The sequence below is a fragment of the Fundulus heteroclitus genome, chromosome 14 (assembly GCF_011125445.2).
Source record: "Fundulus heteroclitus isolate FHET01 chromosome 14, MU-UCD_Fhet_4.1, whole genome shotgun sequence".
Lineage (NCBI taxonomy): Eukaryota > Metazoa > Chordata > Actinopteri > Cyprinodontiformes > Fundulidae > Fundulus > Fundulus heteroclitus.
Window position 1 is genome coordinate 16,446,878 of NC_046374.1, and position 17,294 is coordinate 16,464,171.

Sequence of the window (17,294 nt, forward strand, 5' to 3'; positions counted from 1 at the left end):
AAAAATTAGATCTCGGCGAGAGCTGCAGGACTGTTAAAAACTCTGACTAATCCTGTCATTTGGTCCAAATGGCAGGATTGGTCAGAGATTTGTTCCTGGTCTCAACCCTCTCAGTCCCTCAAGTTCTGGGGGTATCTAACCTTATCTGTTGATTGTCCCACATGCCAATCATTCTGACACGCTCATGTAACGGCTCGTTCCTTGTTAGTTTCTGCTTGCTGGCTGCACATGCGCACTTATAGTGTTTTTTTATCCCGTTAGCTTAGTGCAGTGGTCCCCAATCCTGGTCCTCGAGGGCCGGTGTCCCTGCAGGTTTTACATGTGTCCCTGATCCAACACACCTGACTTACTTCCCCAGTGTGCTGTCAAGTTCTCCAGATTCCTCCTAATGACCTCATTATTTGACTCAGGTGTGTTGAAGCAGAGTAACAAAAAAAAGTTGCAGGACACCGGCCCTCGAGGACCAGGATTGGGGACCACTGGCTTAGTGGTTAGTTTCGGTGTTGTCCATTCATGGCAGCTCCGCCGCTCTCACCATACAAGTTTAAGAGAAGAAGAAGAAAACCTCACTAGAGAGTAATAAGACCAGAGTGGATTTGGAAGATTTTTCATGCAATCCCGCTGAGGAGTGGAAGAGCAGCTCTTGCACATGCGCAGTTATTTAGAACTTGGGGAAGCCTCCTGAAAAATCACTGACTCTACCTTTAAGATCATTCTTATGATAGCTGAAAGTTATTTCATGTAATAACAGATATGGGCTCTGGAGGCCCGCACAACAGAAACTAAGAGTTTCAAGTGATACCCGACAATCTGTTCAGAGGAACCCAATTTAAAACTTTCTCTGCAGAGTCTCTCAGGGGATTGTAGTAGGGACGCTGTCGCTGTCGTTGTCACTGTTGATGTTGTTGACGTTGTTGATGTTGTCGACATTGTCGACGTTGTTGGCGTTGTTGGAGTCATCAGCTTTGAGGCCGTGGCACAAGAAAAAGCCAGAGAGGATGATGCAGCCGGCTAACAGGAACAGACCCAGCAAAATGTAGACCAGTGTTATAGTCCAGAAGGATAACAGGTAGACCGTCTTGTTGCAGTAAGAGTTCACATCCGTAGTGTTCTTGTTGTAGCTGGGCTCGTAAATGGAGTAAATCCAAACGTTACCTGCCGAATAAAAATAACAGAGGATTCTCAAGAAATATTTACATGAAAAAAAGTGTTTCTGTTCATCTTTTTTCCCCTGATACCCCCAAAATTAAATCAAACGATTGCCTTTAAAGTCTCCCTATGAGTAAAGAAAGGCGTCAGTAGAAAGCCCCTCAATGAAGACCTCTGAGCTTTCTCCAGGGAAATTTGTGAAATAATGGCTGCAAACATACCAAACCATGGTTGTCCGCCTAAACTGAGAAAGGGAAGCTGGTTACGGCTCAATACATGAATCTGCAACCACAGCTAAAGGTGGCTCTACAAAGTTGTAGAAGTGTTTGAAAACAACATATTTAATATTCCTTTAGCACTTTGAATCATCTTGTGATTGAAAGGTGCTTTATAAATAAACTTGGCTTGCCTTTAAATTCACAACCACGCGCTACTTTGTGTTCGCCTTTGAGATATAATCTCAGTAAAAGCACATCAAAGTTTCAAGAGGTACTAAACGACAAAATACTTTTGTGGATAAACCTATCGTATTTCTTGGACCATAAGCCACACCGGATTTTAAGCCGCACTGTGAATTAACTCAGACTCAGACTTACTTTAATGATCCCAGGGGGAAACCTGTCTATGTGTATCTATGTCCACACATAAGGCGCACTGACCCATCAAATATTCTCCCCAATAGTGCAATATCATTCCGCGATTTACACCACAACATTTTTAAAGCATGTTTTTACTCACATGGCACAAATGGAAAAACATAGTTTTTCCATTTGTGCCAAAACTATGTTTATGCGTTTTCTGATGTGTTCATGTGTCCATATAAGGTGTGTATGTATCGTGGTTATGTAATGGAACCTAGTGAGTTAAAGTGTATATGTCATAGGCATATGTTGTGTCCATATGCTGTGAGCATATGTATTGTGTCTATGTGAGGTATCACGTGCATATCATGACTGTTTCACTTTGTCGTCGTGTTATGTTGTTGAACCTGTCATCACGTGATCTCGTTTTGCTGTCGTTCTCCCGTAGTCTCCCTGTGCTGTTATACCTGTTGTTCTCCCCGTAATCTGGTCGTGTTGTCACCTGACGTCGTCATGCACTGCTTTTACACTGTTGTTACTACGTCCAGTTTAACGGATATTTCAAAATAAGAGTCCTTGACACAAACGCTTTCTTTTGCAGCAAAGTTGAGCTTCAACGCTATTAAAGTGAGCGCCACGAAATTTGTAATTTGTAAATTTCTCATCTGTTGATATTTACAATCCCAACCTGTGTTGATGCTTAATTATACAGTGGTAAGAAAGTATACTTTTAAGAAATATTGTCCATCTGGAAAAAAAAATGTGTTCTCAGATTTTAACTACTTTTAGGAGAGCAGTAGGTTGTACACTTATCCACTTAGAAGGCATGATAAAACCAGAAATCCTCCTGAACCACTGGTACTCCCAAACCATGCTTTAATGTATTTAATGTTAAACCGTATATATTTTATAGCTAAAAATAAATGGAGAGTTTGAACAACCCATGCTTAGACTCCACCATACTTAGTAAAATGCCACCCTTACTTTCAGGGGGAAAAAAAACACAACTTAGAAAACCTCCAATATTGCCAATAAATACATTCAGAAAACTCCTTCATAACAGCTTACTATATAAGATAAACCCATAGAAGTTTAAGAAACTGAAGACCTAAAAAGCACTGACTAATTCATTCTTGGCGATTATCTATTAAAAGCCATAGCTAGTAATCCTGTTCAGAAACACATTTTTATACTGGGAGAAATGGTCCTTCTGTCCTGACAGTAGTCAATACAATACAATTCAGAAAAGGGAACAGAAAATAGATCCCTGTGAGAACTGCAGGCCTTTAAAAACTCTGCACAATCCCTCCCATCCCTGCCCACACTCTCCTCTGTCCCTCGAGTTCTGGGGGATCACCTTATCATTGTGATGTGCTCATGTAAATGAACTGAACTTATATAGCACTTTTCCAGTCATGCTGACCACCCAAAGCGCTGTACACTATACCCACATTCACCCAATCGCTCTTACTAACATGCACACATTCATACACCGAGACGCAGCTCGGTAGGCAACTTGGGGTTAAATGTCTTGCCCAGGGGTACATTGACATGTGGCAAGGGGAAGGTGGAATCGAACCCACAACCTTCCGTTCACCAGACAACTACTCAACCCATCAAGCCATGTAACGCCTATACGCATTATATCAGCTGCCTGTGCCCGTGCCCTTCTGGTCCTTATGCATCCAGTTAGCTTCTTTGTTAGCTGTTCATTGTACTGCAACTACCTCTACCTTTAAAGCCCCACTAAGTAACATTTTACACTAATATATCTTCTTCTAAGTCCATGTGGTGGTAATTCAGTGTAATTCATCTTCCCCTAGTGTCTCTCGCTGAAAAACCACACTTGCAACTTTCTGTTATCTGACCCGGAGGCGGCCTTGCAGCTCTGTTCTCATAGTAAAATGAACATCTTTACAGCAGCCCAATGTAAGGCCATTACAGAGGGGCGCAAGAACAGGTTTACCTTTTTTTGTCCAGAAAAGAGGCATAACAGAAAACATTTGAGAACCATCCATCCATCATTTTCTAACAAGTTTATCCCTATTGGGGTCACGAGGGGTGCTGGTGCCTATCTCCTGCTGTCAACGGGCGAGAAGCGGGGTACACCTTGGACAGATCGCCAGTCTATCGCAGCATTTTAGAATATTTAATATTTTATTTTCACTTCCTGTTCTTACAGTTTTGGGTGAATGTTGTTATCATAGTATAAATTGCAGGTAATGTTAAGGGTGTTTCTCATCAATTATGTTTGACATTTTTATCTGGAATGTATTTTTATCTTTAACAGCAAGATGGACCAGTTACTGTTCTTGTGAGGCGGGCCTAATGGCTTATCTGCCTGAGTTGCGATGATGCACTTAGTTAAAAAAGCCTGATCATTTCAATTTCTGAAAATAAAAATTCAAAAATAAATCATACATATACACAGGCACTGGCACCAATCGCGACCCCAATAGGGATAAATGTGTTAGAAAATGGATGGAGAAAAAAACTAAACAAAATCTAGAATGACTACAGGCAACATAAATGCAACTTAAATTAAATTTGCCAGAAAAATTAACGCTAGAATGCAGCTTCTTTGCAGTTGACCTTCACAATCAATACTGATAGGAATGAATGCTCAACACACGCATAACCCTTTGCTCAACCTATTTACATACACAACCAATCAAAGGTTTAAACCCGCCTTCGCGGTCTTTATTTTTATTGCTACTTCTATGAGCCACCATCAAAACAGTTGAAAGACTAACTTCATGCAGCTCATCAGGAGAGGGCAGAAAGTGACCAAAACAGTAATAAAAAACAAAGGGGGAGGTATTTAGAAAAAGCTGAAACATACCAGATGTTTTGGGTTATTTCACAATCCTGTTTGAAACATAATTCTATTTACTTTTGAGTCATTGTTCTGGTGTCTTAACATGATGTTTTCATGTATCTGTAATGTAGAAAGTCATAAAAATAAGAAAAAGCCATTGAATGATGAAGGTGAGTCCAAACCTTTGACTGATTGTGTATAATCCAAGTTTCATGTTTTTAGTTGAATTACTGAAATAAATGATTTTTTCATTGGGGTGTACATTTACACAGGCAATCTTTAATGGGAGGTTAGACTGGGAATTCACTGCTTTTCAATTGAGAGAAAGGAATGAGATAAGAGATTATGTCTGCCATCACAGAAGGACACAGCAGATTCCCCCACCTGATTTCAGAAATAAATCTCACCTTTTCCGAGGTGTAACACTAATACTCTGAACAGAGAGGAGATGATTAATCCAAATCATAAACTCTGGATGGTTCTTCACAGCCCTAAGGTGGCGCTCCAAAGTTTAATCTCTGCTTTGATGTCAGTCAAAAAATTGCCAGATAATCAGTAACATTCTTTCTTTCCTCTTGGATTTGATACATTGCTGATAGAAATTATAGGAACAGCCACTCACCTGTGATGAACCAACAGAAGAAGAACATGGTCAGTATCGATCTCCAGATGTGCCATCTCAGCTTCGGCTTCTTCAAACTGTCAGGCTTTAGAGGGTTGCAGCACCCAGTGAACATGACAACCAATTGAAGGACACCCAACACAATCAGGTAGATGGGGATCTCTGCCTGGACTGGACACTCGTCCAAGTATACGGCGCCTGTTGGAAAGAGAAAAGGGATTTTTTTTTTTTTTTTTTAGTAAGCAGAGTCAAGCTACTAAATAAACCGAATGGAGAGATGTAAAAGGACTCACCAATTGAAATCTGAATGATGGGAAACAGGCTGAGAACCAGTAATACACATACTGCCGGAACAAACAAACACGTGCTTTCAATTTTCAGAGCAGAACAGAACAGAAAGTCTTAAACTCTCAGTAAACTGGATCTCACCCGCTCCACACCCCATGATTACTATCATTATTCCGTCCATTTTCAGTGACAATGGTGCTCATCTGCGGAAGGCAACAAAGAATCGTGAAGCTGATTGATATCACTGATGACCCAATGACACAGAGCTTGCATCCGGTACAAGAACAAAAATGGCAGCCAAAATGGCTCAAAAAGATTAGGATGTCTTTTTCCAGGAAAGTAACCATACTACTTATTGTAAATAGAAAGTGTAGGGCACCTTACTTTCAAAATTAAAGCTTTATTTAACAAAACATATTAAAAATTATCTGTTCATATCCATTTTATTAAATTGTCATCAATGTTTCATCTATTAAAGCAGGGGTCACTAATTAAAAATCACCGGGGTCCAAATAAAGAAAATCAACAACCAGTAAAGGTCCGGACACATTTTTAATTAAATTCGTTACTTCAAACAGTATTTAACACTGAAATAAAATGTCTATGCATCCACCTTATACATTGACTTTTTAAACAAAAAAATAACACAAAAATAGAATGTTTTTCTATTTTAAAATCCAAAGTGCTTTTTCAAATAGAGAACCACAATCTTTCACAGTTTGGTATGTAGACAATTTCTTGACTTTCACATCTTTTATAAAACACCTGAACTTTTTTTAATTTATTTTTTATGGCTTAATGAGAGAAGTGAGCTTTAGGCTGCCCTGCAATGATTTTAAACCTGGGTTGGATTGGCAACAAAGCAAACCTCAAGCACATATCAAGGTGCTCATTCCTTCTGTGCCTTTAAATCTGTCACATTCAATATAAACCAATATTATGATCATACAAGGCCAAACACAGCCTTGGAAATGCAGGACACATCACCAACACTATCATGACATAATAAATTTTAATTTGACACAGATTGCACATGACAATAATAAGTCTCTGCTTTGCCCGTTATGTTCACCAATTAATCATTACAGTTTATAAAAAGGCATGATTTAACTTTTTTGAAGTTTAATAAAATGGTTATATTTTAGCCCAGTGACTGGAGACCTGTCCAGGATGAACCCTGTGTCCACGCTCCACTTTAACTTCATAAAAAAACTCTCTGAGAATCGCCTTTCTCTGGCCTCACCCAGTTAGAACCCGTTCTCCAGTCCATGTTGTAGCTGCAGTTTATTTGTTTTATCTTTTTGATGTAGTTTTCTTAACAATTCTGTAAGCATCAGAAATCCTTGTCATTTTATTTAGTGTCCTGGAGCGCAGCTGCTCATCAGGTGAACACTGCTGCATACCGACAGCCAATGCAGCTCTGCCTTCTTTGTTTCAGAACAGTGCAGGTTTTTTTTTTTTTTACTTTTTCCGAATCGAACCCAGTCAAATGCGGGACATCGTTTCACGTTCCGACTCTTCTTCTTCAAGGGTCATGCTAAATTAGCTTGAGCTGGCACGTTACTCTTCTTTGTGTTTTAAATAAAACATAATAACGAATCACGAGGAGATCCCTGGTTGGTCGCTGCGTTTATCAGCGAGGGAATAAACGCTGAGAGGCGACATGGCCACAGGTGGAAATAACTCATTGATTAACTGCAGGAGCAGCGACAGAAACACTTACCGAGGGTGGTTGTTGTCAGGTGTTCTATCTGCTGAACTTTCTGACCTGCTAGTTTGCATAAATCCAAAGAAAACCACTACTTTCATTCATACCATCTGCGGTCAGTTTGAAATGTTCTTCCAAAAGTTAAAATGATTGAACACCGATAAACCTCAGACTGGCAATGGCCGCTTTGCAAAGACCCGCCATACTCTCCTTCTCATTGGCTAATGTCCTGGCTCTGCCAGGTTTAATTGGTTGATAGCAGCTTAAGTGTAAAATCTTGAATAAAAAGTCTAGACGGGACTTTTTGCGCTCAATTTCCAAATGACGGAAATCCGTTGCAGCAGTTAGACACTGTCGTCGGACAACATGCAGTAATATATAAATGTTTTATATCAGGTTGGGTCCGAATTAGCCAGCAGGTGGGTCCGCTAAGCCGTGACCTCTGTAATAAAGCAAGACTTCTGTGTGTGTGTGTGTGTGTGTGTGTGTGTGTGTGTGTGTACGCACGCTCTTGCACTTGCAGCTGAGCGAGAACATTTTTGCTCATTTTACTAGTAAAGCGAGGACCTTTTTTAGATCATTGTTATTGGAATATTATGCCAAAGTCACTATGGCCTCACGCCACTCGGACAGTGCAGACGCAGACTGCAGCGGGACCGTTGGGTGCAATTACTTTCTAACTATGTGATCTTTAATCTGTGTCTCAATAACAGTGTTCCGTCTGTCTAGACGTAGGTAGATTTGAAAGGGAGAATTCTCTCTCATTATTCCCTAACGGCCAATAAGTGTTATGGAAAAATATCATCCATCTATCCATCCATTTTCTGACCCGCTTAATCCCACATGGGGTCGCGGGGGTGCTGGTGCTTATCTCCAACGTTCACTGGGCGAGAGGCGGGGAACACCCTGAACAGGTTGCCAGTCTGTCGCGGGGCAATTAGTTGTTATATTAATCAGGCATTTTTATGGAAAATAATAAGAGGTACTTCTGGTCTCTAAACTGTGTCTCCCCTCTGAGGCAGAAAACACACAGCTCACGGGGTGTTTGCTTTAAGGTCTGAAAGCTATTTTATGGTTCTTGAGGTCATCTGGGTTGACCCCCTGATAGGACATCTGGGTGCTAAATCAGCCTTAGACCCTCGAGAGAATAGTCTCCTTGTTTTGGGAGTAGAAATAGCTTGGAGCCACAGTGTCTGCGAACACAACCCCCAAACTAATCGGGAGGGGCTGGTCAGTCTGATAAAAGATGGGTTTGCCAAGATGAGGGTAGACAAAGAGCTTACAATGACTGGGGAGAAGGATGTCGGTGACATACTGAAAACAAGCTTGTAAGTTTTTTTTTGTCTCTTTGGAATTCCAAATGAAATAAATATGCATATTTTAAATATTTTCCTCTGAATATTGTTTCTCCTTTACTATCAAATCTTAAACCGGGGTAAGACAGGCCTTCAGAAATAAGCAGGAGGAGGCCCATATTAATTTCAACAGTGTGAAGCCTTTCATTTGGTTGGTCAACCTCGCAGAGGACCATTAAATTAAAATAGAAAAAGGCAGATTTCCGACAAGGGGGATGGATCATTTAAGTTTTGCAGTACTAAAAGGAAAAAAAAGGGAAAAGTTGAAAAAAACAATAAAAAGCAGAAACGGACCTAAAAGAGGCACAACGTTGCCTGGTGGATGCGTCGTTGGAATTTACCGGTTACACTTCCGTCTTGGGTAGCTCTAAATGGGTAGCTAGAAAAGGTATGCTAATATCAACATATATTGTTAAAAAGGAGTGGGAGTCCGGAAGTCTAGGAGATGGAAAGAAGTGTTCTTGCGGGGCTGAAGCGTGGAAACATTGTGGAGTTACATTGTGCAGTAACTCTACATCCTGTAGAGTTACTGCAATATTTCTGAGCTGTGTGAAAACGAAATTTCGTTCTGTATGCACTCTGTGTATACAAAATGACAATAAAGAAAGTCTAAGTCTAAGTCTAAGTCTAAGTGAGTTGTGTGGTGAAAACTGTCGGGGTCGGTAAACACCAACTATCCTCTCTTCTTTCGGCATTGGCTGAGTCGAAACGTTCCAAAAATGAAAGCCCACAGATCTTAGTAAAATAGTGACATAGTAAAATAGGCCTGCGTGCATGTGTTTGTTGTTCAGAATGTCTCATTTGCATGTGACTAAATCTCTGTTCGTCTGTAGAAAGTAATACAGTTTCAATTATAAATATTGTGGTTTCAAAAATTTTTCAAAAATGAGTATTAATAGCAGGGCAAACAGCAACAAAGCAGATCCTATGATTAGGTTTTAGCCCCTAGGTAATATTACTGAGATTATGATATTGCTTGATATTGTGATGTAAAAATCTACAAGTGATTGCGCAGCTGGTTCAGTGTGTTCTGGTCTGGATCCCGAAAAGGATATCAGCAAAATTATGGCAGCTTCAGATCTGAAGGGTTAAAATTCTAATTCTAATCTTGGTTTTGTTTTGAGCAGTGTGCTGAATTATGGGGGAAAACTATTATCATTGCAGAAAACACAAGACGCTCAGGAACTTAAAGAGAAAATCATTGCTTCTGCTGATAATTGTGTTAGACAAAGTGTAAATCAATTCGCTTTAAAGTTTCAACCTAGACCAACTGAGATTTGAAAGGTTATATGAGTATTTAAAAGCATTACTAACAGTAAATTCACATTGTCAAAAGGTCCAGAAAGAAATCAAAAATCTTGACATAAGTGAATAATCTGTCATATTGGAACAGGCATAATTGTGCTCCTTGGGAGACATTTTCTTTTCTTTGTTTTCTTGTATTTTGGTTATGTCTTTTTTATTATTATTATTTGATTTTTGGCTAACCTGACGCCGCCAGATGTATTTGCTCTGCATATCCATCTGGAAACCTTCCGTTGAAGTAATTTTGGGAAGGGGCGAAAATACTGGTTAGTGATAGACGGGCCAAATAAACCAATCAGATCAACGAAGCATATGACGTACTAACAGCGATGACAAAAACACAACCACAAGCTCTTGTCGAAACCAGTCGGGAGAAGAGCAGAAACATCTTTTCCTCTGAGAAAAGCCTCCAGAGCAGTGTTTTGCTCTTCTTTCAGTGAAGATACGTGGATACGCCCCCACCCCCCGGTCCGCCCGCGCAAAAGTACGCCGCTCCCAGAAACAACCAATGAAAGCCAGGTCGTATGTCTGGCTCTCATTAGTTGTTAGCAGTGTCAGTCACTCTTGTTTAAGCACTGCTTACATCCCCTCCCCCGCACAGCACATACCTCATTCAAGTTCAAGAATACTGGGGCTTGCAATCCTGAGGAGAAACAACCTGGCTTACAGGAATACTGACATTTTCTTGAGTGGCACTTGCTGGGAAAACAAAAGCAGGTAAAACATCAAAGCAGCACGGGATTCACTGCTGTGGGAAAGGAGCTGTGGCGGGAGGGCTGCAGCGCAGCAGAGAGCAAGGAGAAGGGACCTTTGAGGTGTGCTTCAGAATCAGAAATACTTTAATAATCCCAGGGGGAAATTGTTGTTTCAGTAAAATCATCCGTACATTTCAGGGGGAGACGATTTACTGAGGCCTTGCTGGCAAGGAACCGCCTTAAACGGTGCCTACATGGCGCCCCAAGAATTTGCTTGTTCATATTCTAAAGCTACGTTCACACTGCAGGTCTTAATGCTCATTTCCGATTTTTTTGTGAAATCGGATTTTTTTGCGTGTCCGTTCACATTTCCAAATATATGCGACTTGTATGTGATCTCCTGTGTGAACTGAACGCGTTCAACCGAAGTGTCCCGCATGCGCACTCAAGCAGGGGCGTAGGAAGGTTTTAAAATGTGGGGGGGCAAATAAGATAGATAAGGTATTATACTGAAATGCACCATTAAGACAAAGAAGACCTAGGAAAGGTGAAATGCACCCCTATTTAACATGTTTAACGAACATGCTGATTAAAGAAGCAATCAGTACATCTACATCTATGTAGGCACTGTAGGCTTAAGAGTTATTTTTTCGAGGCACATCATTATCTTCTCAACATTTAGGAGGTATTTACCAAACAAAGAACTACCCCAAGAGGTATAGGCAACCACAGGTCATTAAACTTAAGGTTGTGCATAAGATTTAATTGAGTTACTCAATTTTGGATGATAAGGGAAAAGAATAGATATTGACAGATTAAATTTGGTATTATCTCAAAGACAAAGAACAATGTTTAAATATACAATTATTACATACTGTTCAATAAATGATAAGCTTTTTTAATTAAGAGTAGTTTTCATTTGAAGGTCCTTGGTGAAGAACAGTACTGCCCCTCCCAGTTTGTGACATCACTGTGCGGTATCGGCTGTAGAGCAAGTCCCAATGCCCTATCTGTCCTCTTGTAAATAAATATCCGTTTTCATGCCAAAATATTTTTTAAACCTCTTAAACAAAGATAGATGTGGTATTAAGCATTTAAATTTAAATTAATACTAATTTTACATTTTAGAGACATAAAAAGACAAAAAATAAGCATTAAAGTACAGTTTATGGTTTGGGTTCTGCAATGTTATAAGATGAGTATAAAACTCATCTTTAGAACCAATCTCTGCTCAAAATGGTGATCTGCACCGCCTAATCTACTTTCAGCAGTTATCATCAGTTATTGCAACCGTAAACTGTAGAAAATACGGCCAGATCGCCTCTTTCTGAGTTTTCTCTCTGCTTCTGTCACGACGAGCTGCAGTGCGTTAAGAGGTGGAGAGATATTTCGGCATCACTTAGTTTAGACCCCAAACAATCAACTTCACTTTCAGAAACAAGCCCGAAAAAAAGTGCAACCCGCAACTCACAAAATTTACAAGCGACTTTAGAAAAAATAAGACCAAAGTCGTATAAAATAAGTGGGCTTCACAACAGTGAGCACTCTTTCCAATTTCGTCGTATCCCTCCGTCGCTCTGATCGGGTAAACAAATGTTACGGCAAATTCTACATCATAAAAAAAGAAAAACCTACCAAAAATCCTCACTCTCATGTCATCTGGAAGCCATCGTTCTTCCAAATGTTGGCTACAGACAACGTGTTTTCTCTTTGGTCAGAAGCACGATGGCAAAGCCTTCCTCTTCAAGGACAGTCCCTGACCGGACTGTCTGGGCTCCAGTCACCCTGGAAGCAGGATCTCGAGGCAAGGTTGGGGCAACGGACAAACGAGATGACCGCGGTCCTGAGCCAGAAGCTTCCCAAGTATTCACAGGCCGACTGTCACGCCTGTGGAGCCCCGCGAGCTGCTGCCTGGTGCGAGAAGCCTGGGCAGTGCGTTCTAGAGCCTCGACCCCAGCCGAGACGAAAAGTTCCCCTGGAACCACCGGCCAGGCGCACAGTGTCCGTCTGCAGGGTTCAGTGAGTGGCGACTGAGCCAGCCACACCTAACGCCGAGCATGGACCAGGGTGGACAACGTACAACCCAGCTCCCTTGACATCAAGGCAAAAGCCTGGAGAGACGCATCCAGCATGCTTTGAGTCGACTGGTCAAGCGATCGTGCCTCCAGGGAAGATGCAAGACCTAGCAATAAATGGGAGAGGGAGTTCCCAATATGCCCCATCCTAGCACCCGAATCGTAGCCTCGGCAGAGCAGATCGTCGGTGATGCGACACTGTGGCAGTGGACAGCGGGCGCTAGCTCGTAGGGCCTCCTCTACGAGCTAGCACCCGCTGTCCACGGAGGAACAATGAGGGAGGCAATGCCAGGTTCCACCGCTGCCATCTGCCCTAACCCAAACTTTGGGGCCTCCTGCATCGCGGCAAGGGCTCTTCCATCTGATGTCGGGTGAGAAAGAGCCCGAGTATCAGACCAGCAGGTGTGGAGTTCCCTGATACTCCTCTGAAGGCGGTACAGCAAAGGAGGCCGTCCCAGTCTCACAGCACCTGAAAAAGGTGCTAGAGGTGGGAGGTGGACCTGTGGAGCAGCTCTAACTGCTATTAGAGCTGCCCTGTGCCAGGGCAGCTCTAATAGCAGTTGCCACTGACTCCCACATGCCCCCCAGAGAGCTGTTGGATTCAACATCCGACACCTGTGGGCTATGTACCTGGAGTTCCCCCCGAAAAAGGGTGTCAGAAGCCGCCACCGAGAGGGCGTCCTCATTGAGGACTGAAGCTTCATTGGTAGCTGGAGACAAGACCAACCCCTGAACAGGGGGAGGTCGCAAAGACTGGAGCAGACTGGGCTAACTCCGAGGATAACTGATCTACCTTAGAAGACAGCCCACCTCCCGAATGGCGGGACTTCTTCCCAGCTGTTAGCGGAGCGTCTGTGGCAGGGCGTTTAGAGCATAACCCCTGGCCAGGTAGCAGCTGTACCTGTTGATGAGAGCCCATCCAGGGAACAGGCTGTTCAACTGAGGACAGCCGGGCCAGCCGCGCTGCATGGGGCAGAACGCTGCAATTGGAGCAGGCAGCCTCGGTAAGCGCCTCCTTGAGGTGGTCAACACCCAGACAAGGGGGGCACAGGTCATGACCATCCTCAGGATGCAAAGGGGCTAAGCAAAACTCACGTGTCTGTAAAAAGAACCGCTCACAACAAACCTGCGTGCGAGAAGATGGGAAGGGACTGAACTACCGGTGTCACGTGCCTATATAGGCTTCCGCTGATCACCGGTAGGTCACAGGTGACTTTGTTGATACTAATTCTCGACCTGCGCAAGCTCAAGAGTGATCATTCAGTGCTTGATGCAACGCCTCTGGCGGTCAGTAGGGATGAAATAGAACTAACGTTTTTTCCACTTTTACCCGATGTATTGTTACATCCAACTGCCATGCATGTGAGCATTGTTGCTTCAACAATAGCTCTCGCGAATTTCAATGGTGATGTCCTTTGGAAATCCGAAATAATTGTTGTTGATCGCAGCTGTGTCCAACAGCTCCTACAGCTGCTAATGTGCGGCGAACTGCCGTCGGCTCTCCACTTACCCACGCCACAGGATATGATGTCAGGCGGCCATTACTGCCCATATTTGGGCAGTAATGACCGCCCCCATACACAGTGATCCAGACGACAATTTATTATATTTTTCTTATTGATTAATGCTAAATTCATAAAATAATTACAAACGTATTAGTTTTAGGTATAGCTAATGATCCCCTGATTTTTCCTTGTTGACCGGACTTCCCCTTTAAAGTTACTAATGTTGATTTCAGAGTAAAATGGTTTTGACATAAGTGTGCAATTATTGATAATAAAAATAATATAACTTACTACGCTGGGAATCGGTGGGTTCTTGTAAAAATTCAGGTTATCCTAGGTCTTGGTTTAAATCTTGTCTTCTTTGTCTTAATGGTTTTAAAGGAAGTGACTATAGCGCATGAGTCAAGAGGTCATTAAGTGGAAAGACTCATAAAAGTTGGATACCGAGAAGATGCCCACACATGTTACTTATTAACTAGGTCCCAGTAAACAGTACATAGTCATACAAGATGTAAACAAGTTACACATACTAAGAGTACTGAAGCTTAACCCATATTAAACAAAATAATAATAATGAATTTGAACATTAAAAAGATAATGAAATAACCAGTAGACTTCAAGTAATTAAAAATTTAATTAGGAGAAAACAAATTAATTAATAATAAGAATTGAATTCAAGACAGTAACACTATCAATTAATTAGGTAGCCAAATACTTCTTGTTGATATTGATAGCTTTCTAATTGTTGTATTTATCAAAATAATGAAAAAAGTTAAAATTAAATCTTATCTCAAAAGTGTGTGTGTGTGGGGGGGGGGGGGGGGGGGGGAAACATACCTTTTGCCCCCCCTGTCCAAAAAGTGAGGAAGAACTACTCATAGTAGCAGCTTTCTACTAAGGGTAGATCAGCCGTTTTTTTTTTTTTTTTTTTCTGAAACGACGCTCAGAACAAAGACGCACAGCTCAACCCGCCCAACCATAAAGGCGTCTGCCCAACCCATCCATCAGTGGTGCGCTCCGATCAGCACCTGCCGCTAACCGAGCGAGACTGTGGTACACCATCACACCAGAGTTGCAAAATGGTTAAAAATTAACCATTATTAACCGTTATTTTGTTTACAGTTCAGCTGCGCAGCATAGCTTTGCTGTGCGCGAATGCACACGCGTGCAGCTTAGAGGGAACAGAAAGTTTGGCGCGTCAGTCAGATCGAAACAGTTCCTGTATCGGTCACGTGACTTTCCCGTGTCGATACGCGCATCGACACAGGTTTTGCTCTATGAGCTCGACACATGCGCCGACGCATCGGTGTTGCCTGACCCATCACTACCTGTTATGGCTTTGACCTGCAAGTATTCACCCAACCAAGCAATTAATCCTGTTGTGACTCTGACCTGCAAGAACCCTTTCTGCCCTGCTGTTGGTCCCGCTTGTAAGTCCCTGTCTCCACTCGGCTTCAGCCAGAACTCTCTTTAGAATTATTTTTAAAAATAAAAAACAAATGAAATAAAGGTGAATTTAATAACTAATATACTGTTAAATAAGATTATGAAATTGACAAAGAACTAAATGTGCCATTATACAATTGAATACAACTTATAAATTATGACATGTCAATTTTTATAATTTCATTTAAATACACACAAAATTATGTAGTGGGTAAAGTTGAAAGCTTTTTCCATACTCGATCACAGTGAGCTCTCTTGTGAACCTCAGAGATATTTCAGACCAAACCAGGCATGTAGAGGCTTGAGTTGCAGACGTATATTAATTGTATAGTTGTATATTAATTGCAACATGTTATAGAAACTATTTCTGTATTTTTCCAGCAGGAATATTGAACTCAGTCATAGCAGAACTGAAAGAAGTTGTCTTGTCTTGTCTTGCTGTGGGAAGGAGCCAATCAGGATCTCTACAGAACCCGCCCACCCTCTGAGTTTGATGGGTGATATTGACAGTTTAAATAATTTCATGTTGCACTGAAGCCTTGAAATAAATAGATACAGAGTGAAATAATTGTATGTATATTGAATGTGTTTACAAAATGAGATTTAATTATTTAATGTCATAATTTAGTTCTGAAATGGATATATTGGATACCAGCGTCTTCTAGCTCAAACCATCCACCAAACACGGAGAAGAAGCTTTTAGTTTTTATGCTCCACTTATTTGTAACAAACTCCCAGATGACTGTAAAAGTGCTGAAAGTTCCTTTAAATCAAGGTTTAAACTATATTTGTTTAGAGTTGCCTTTAAATGTTAAGTTTGAAGTTTGAGTCCAGATTGCCTCTGTAATGCTTTTCTTTCCTCTGTTTGTTTTTCATGTGCAGCACTTTGAATCGTATTTTTACTCAAAAGGATACATATATAATTATCTACTGGGACATTTATGTATTCCGTGAAACACCATACAAGGGCATGGTCAATCAGAGTTTGACAGCTAAAGGTTTAGATTTTGTTAGTATATAGTTTAAAGATTTAAAGTCTGTCCCCTGTACTCGCTGTTACTGATTATGCGGTTCTATAAAGAGTGGCGCGATAGAACCTCTGAAAATGTGCTCCCATCACTTCTGGGATGATGGCGATCCATGAGGTCCGATATTAGCCTCCGGTTTCTGTGTTCAGCCCCAGAGTCTCCGGTGAGAGGTTCCCCTTTAAAGAATCGCTGGAAGGAGAGAAACTTACCCGCAGCTCTGTCAGAGTTCACCTTCCTGTTGTCTCTACTTCTAGAGCGCCTGCGTCCTGACAGCTTGCTCTCAGTTGAGCGCTGACAAGACTCTGAGTTCCGGGAGCGCGCCTACGGGGCGCGGTCACGCAGCCAGCTGATCGTTAAAAAACATGCAGCTCATGTTTTTCCTGTTTACCGGAAAGTGATTAAATCCTTGGTTGTTGTCTAGGGTGACCAGACGTCCCTGTTTTCCGGGGACTGTCCCCGTTTTGGACCACCTGTCCCCGGCTAAAGCTGTCCCCGGAAATGTCCCCGATTTTACCGAAGGGGAAAATGTGTTGCGGTAGCTGGTTGCGCTGCTGATAATATAAAGACGAGGAACAGAGCGCACCACTAGATGGCGGTAATGATCCTTTTGGATGTCAGATGCCATTAAAACACGAAGAGGAAGAAGAAGAAGAAGACGAGCGCACCACTTTTAAAACAAAAGAAGAAGAAGTGAAAAGTCGTCAACTGGTGGCAACTGA

At 41.8% G+C, this 17,294-nt stretch overlaps 1 protein-coding gene across 2 annotated transcripts; it reads right to left on the reverse strand.

The window, feature by feature from the left end:
• Positions 1-413: 413 nt before the first annotated feature.
• LOC118565695 (transmembrane protein 272-like) lies at positions 414-16,862 on the reverse strand. Of its 2 annotated transcripts, XM_036146417.1 has the most exons (5): positions 16,785-16,862; positions 5,600-5,661; positions 5,464-5,514; positions 5,171-5,368; positions 414-1,155 (listed from the first exon to the last, which is right to left on the reverse strand). In XM_036146417.1, the coding sequence occupies exons 2-5, from the start codon at positions 5,637-5,639 to the stop codon at positions 854-856; spliced, it is 591 nt and encodes a 196-aa protein (XP_036002310.1). In that variant the 5' UTR covers positions 5,640-5,661; positions 16,785-16,862; the 3' UTR covers positions 414-853. The 2 variants fall into 2 exon arrangements, with proteins under 2 accessions (XP_036002310.1, XP_036002311.1); XM_036146418.1 differs by lacking the exon at positions 16,785-16,862 and having other exon boundaries at positions 5,600-5,843.
• Between the last annotated feature and the right edge of the window lie 432 nt (positions 16,863-17,294).

What these genes read in the sequence shown, in the direction of transcription:
- LOC118565695 (XM_036146417.1), bottom strand. Translation starts at nt 5,639, where the DNA reads ATGGACGGAATAATGATAGTAATCATGGGGTGTGGAGCGG. An exon ending in CATCATTCAGATTTCAATTG is followed by an intron (nt 5,369 to 5,463) that starts GTGAGTCCTTTT and finishes TCTTTCCAACAG; the next exon opens with GCGCCGTATACTTGGACGAG. An exon ending in CTTCTGTTGGTTCATCACAG is followed by an intron (nt 1,156 to 5,170) that starts GTGAGTGGCTGT and finishes TTTATTCGGCAG; the next exon opens with GTAACGTTTGGATTTACTCC.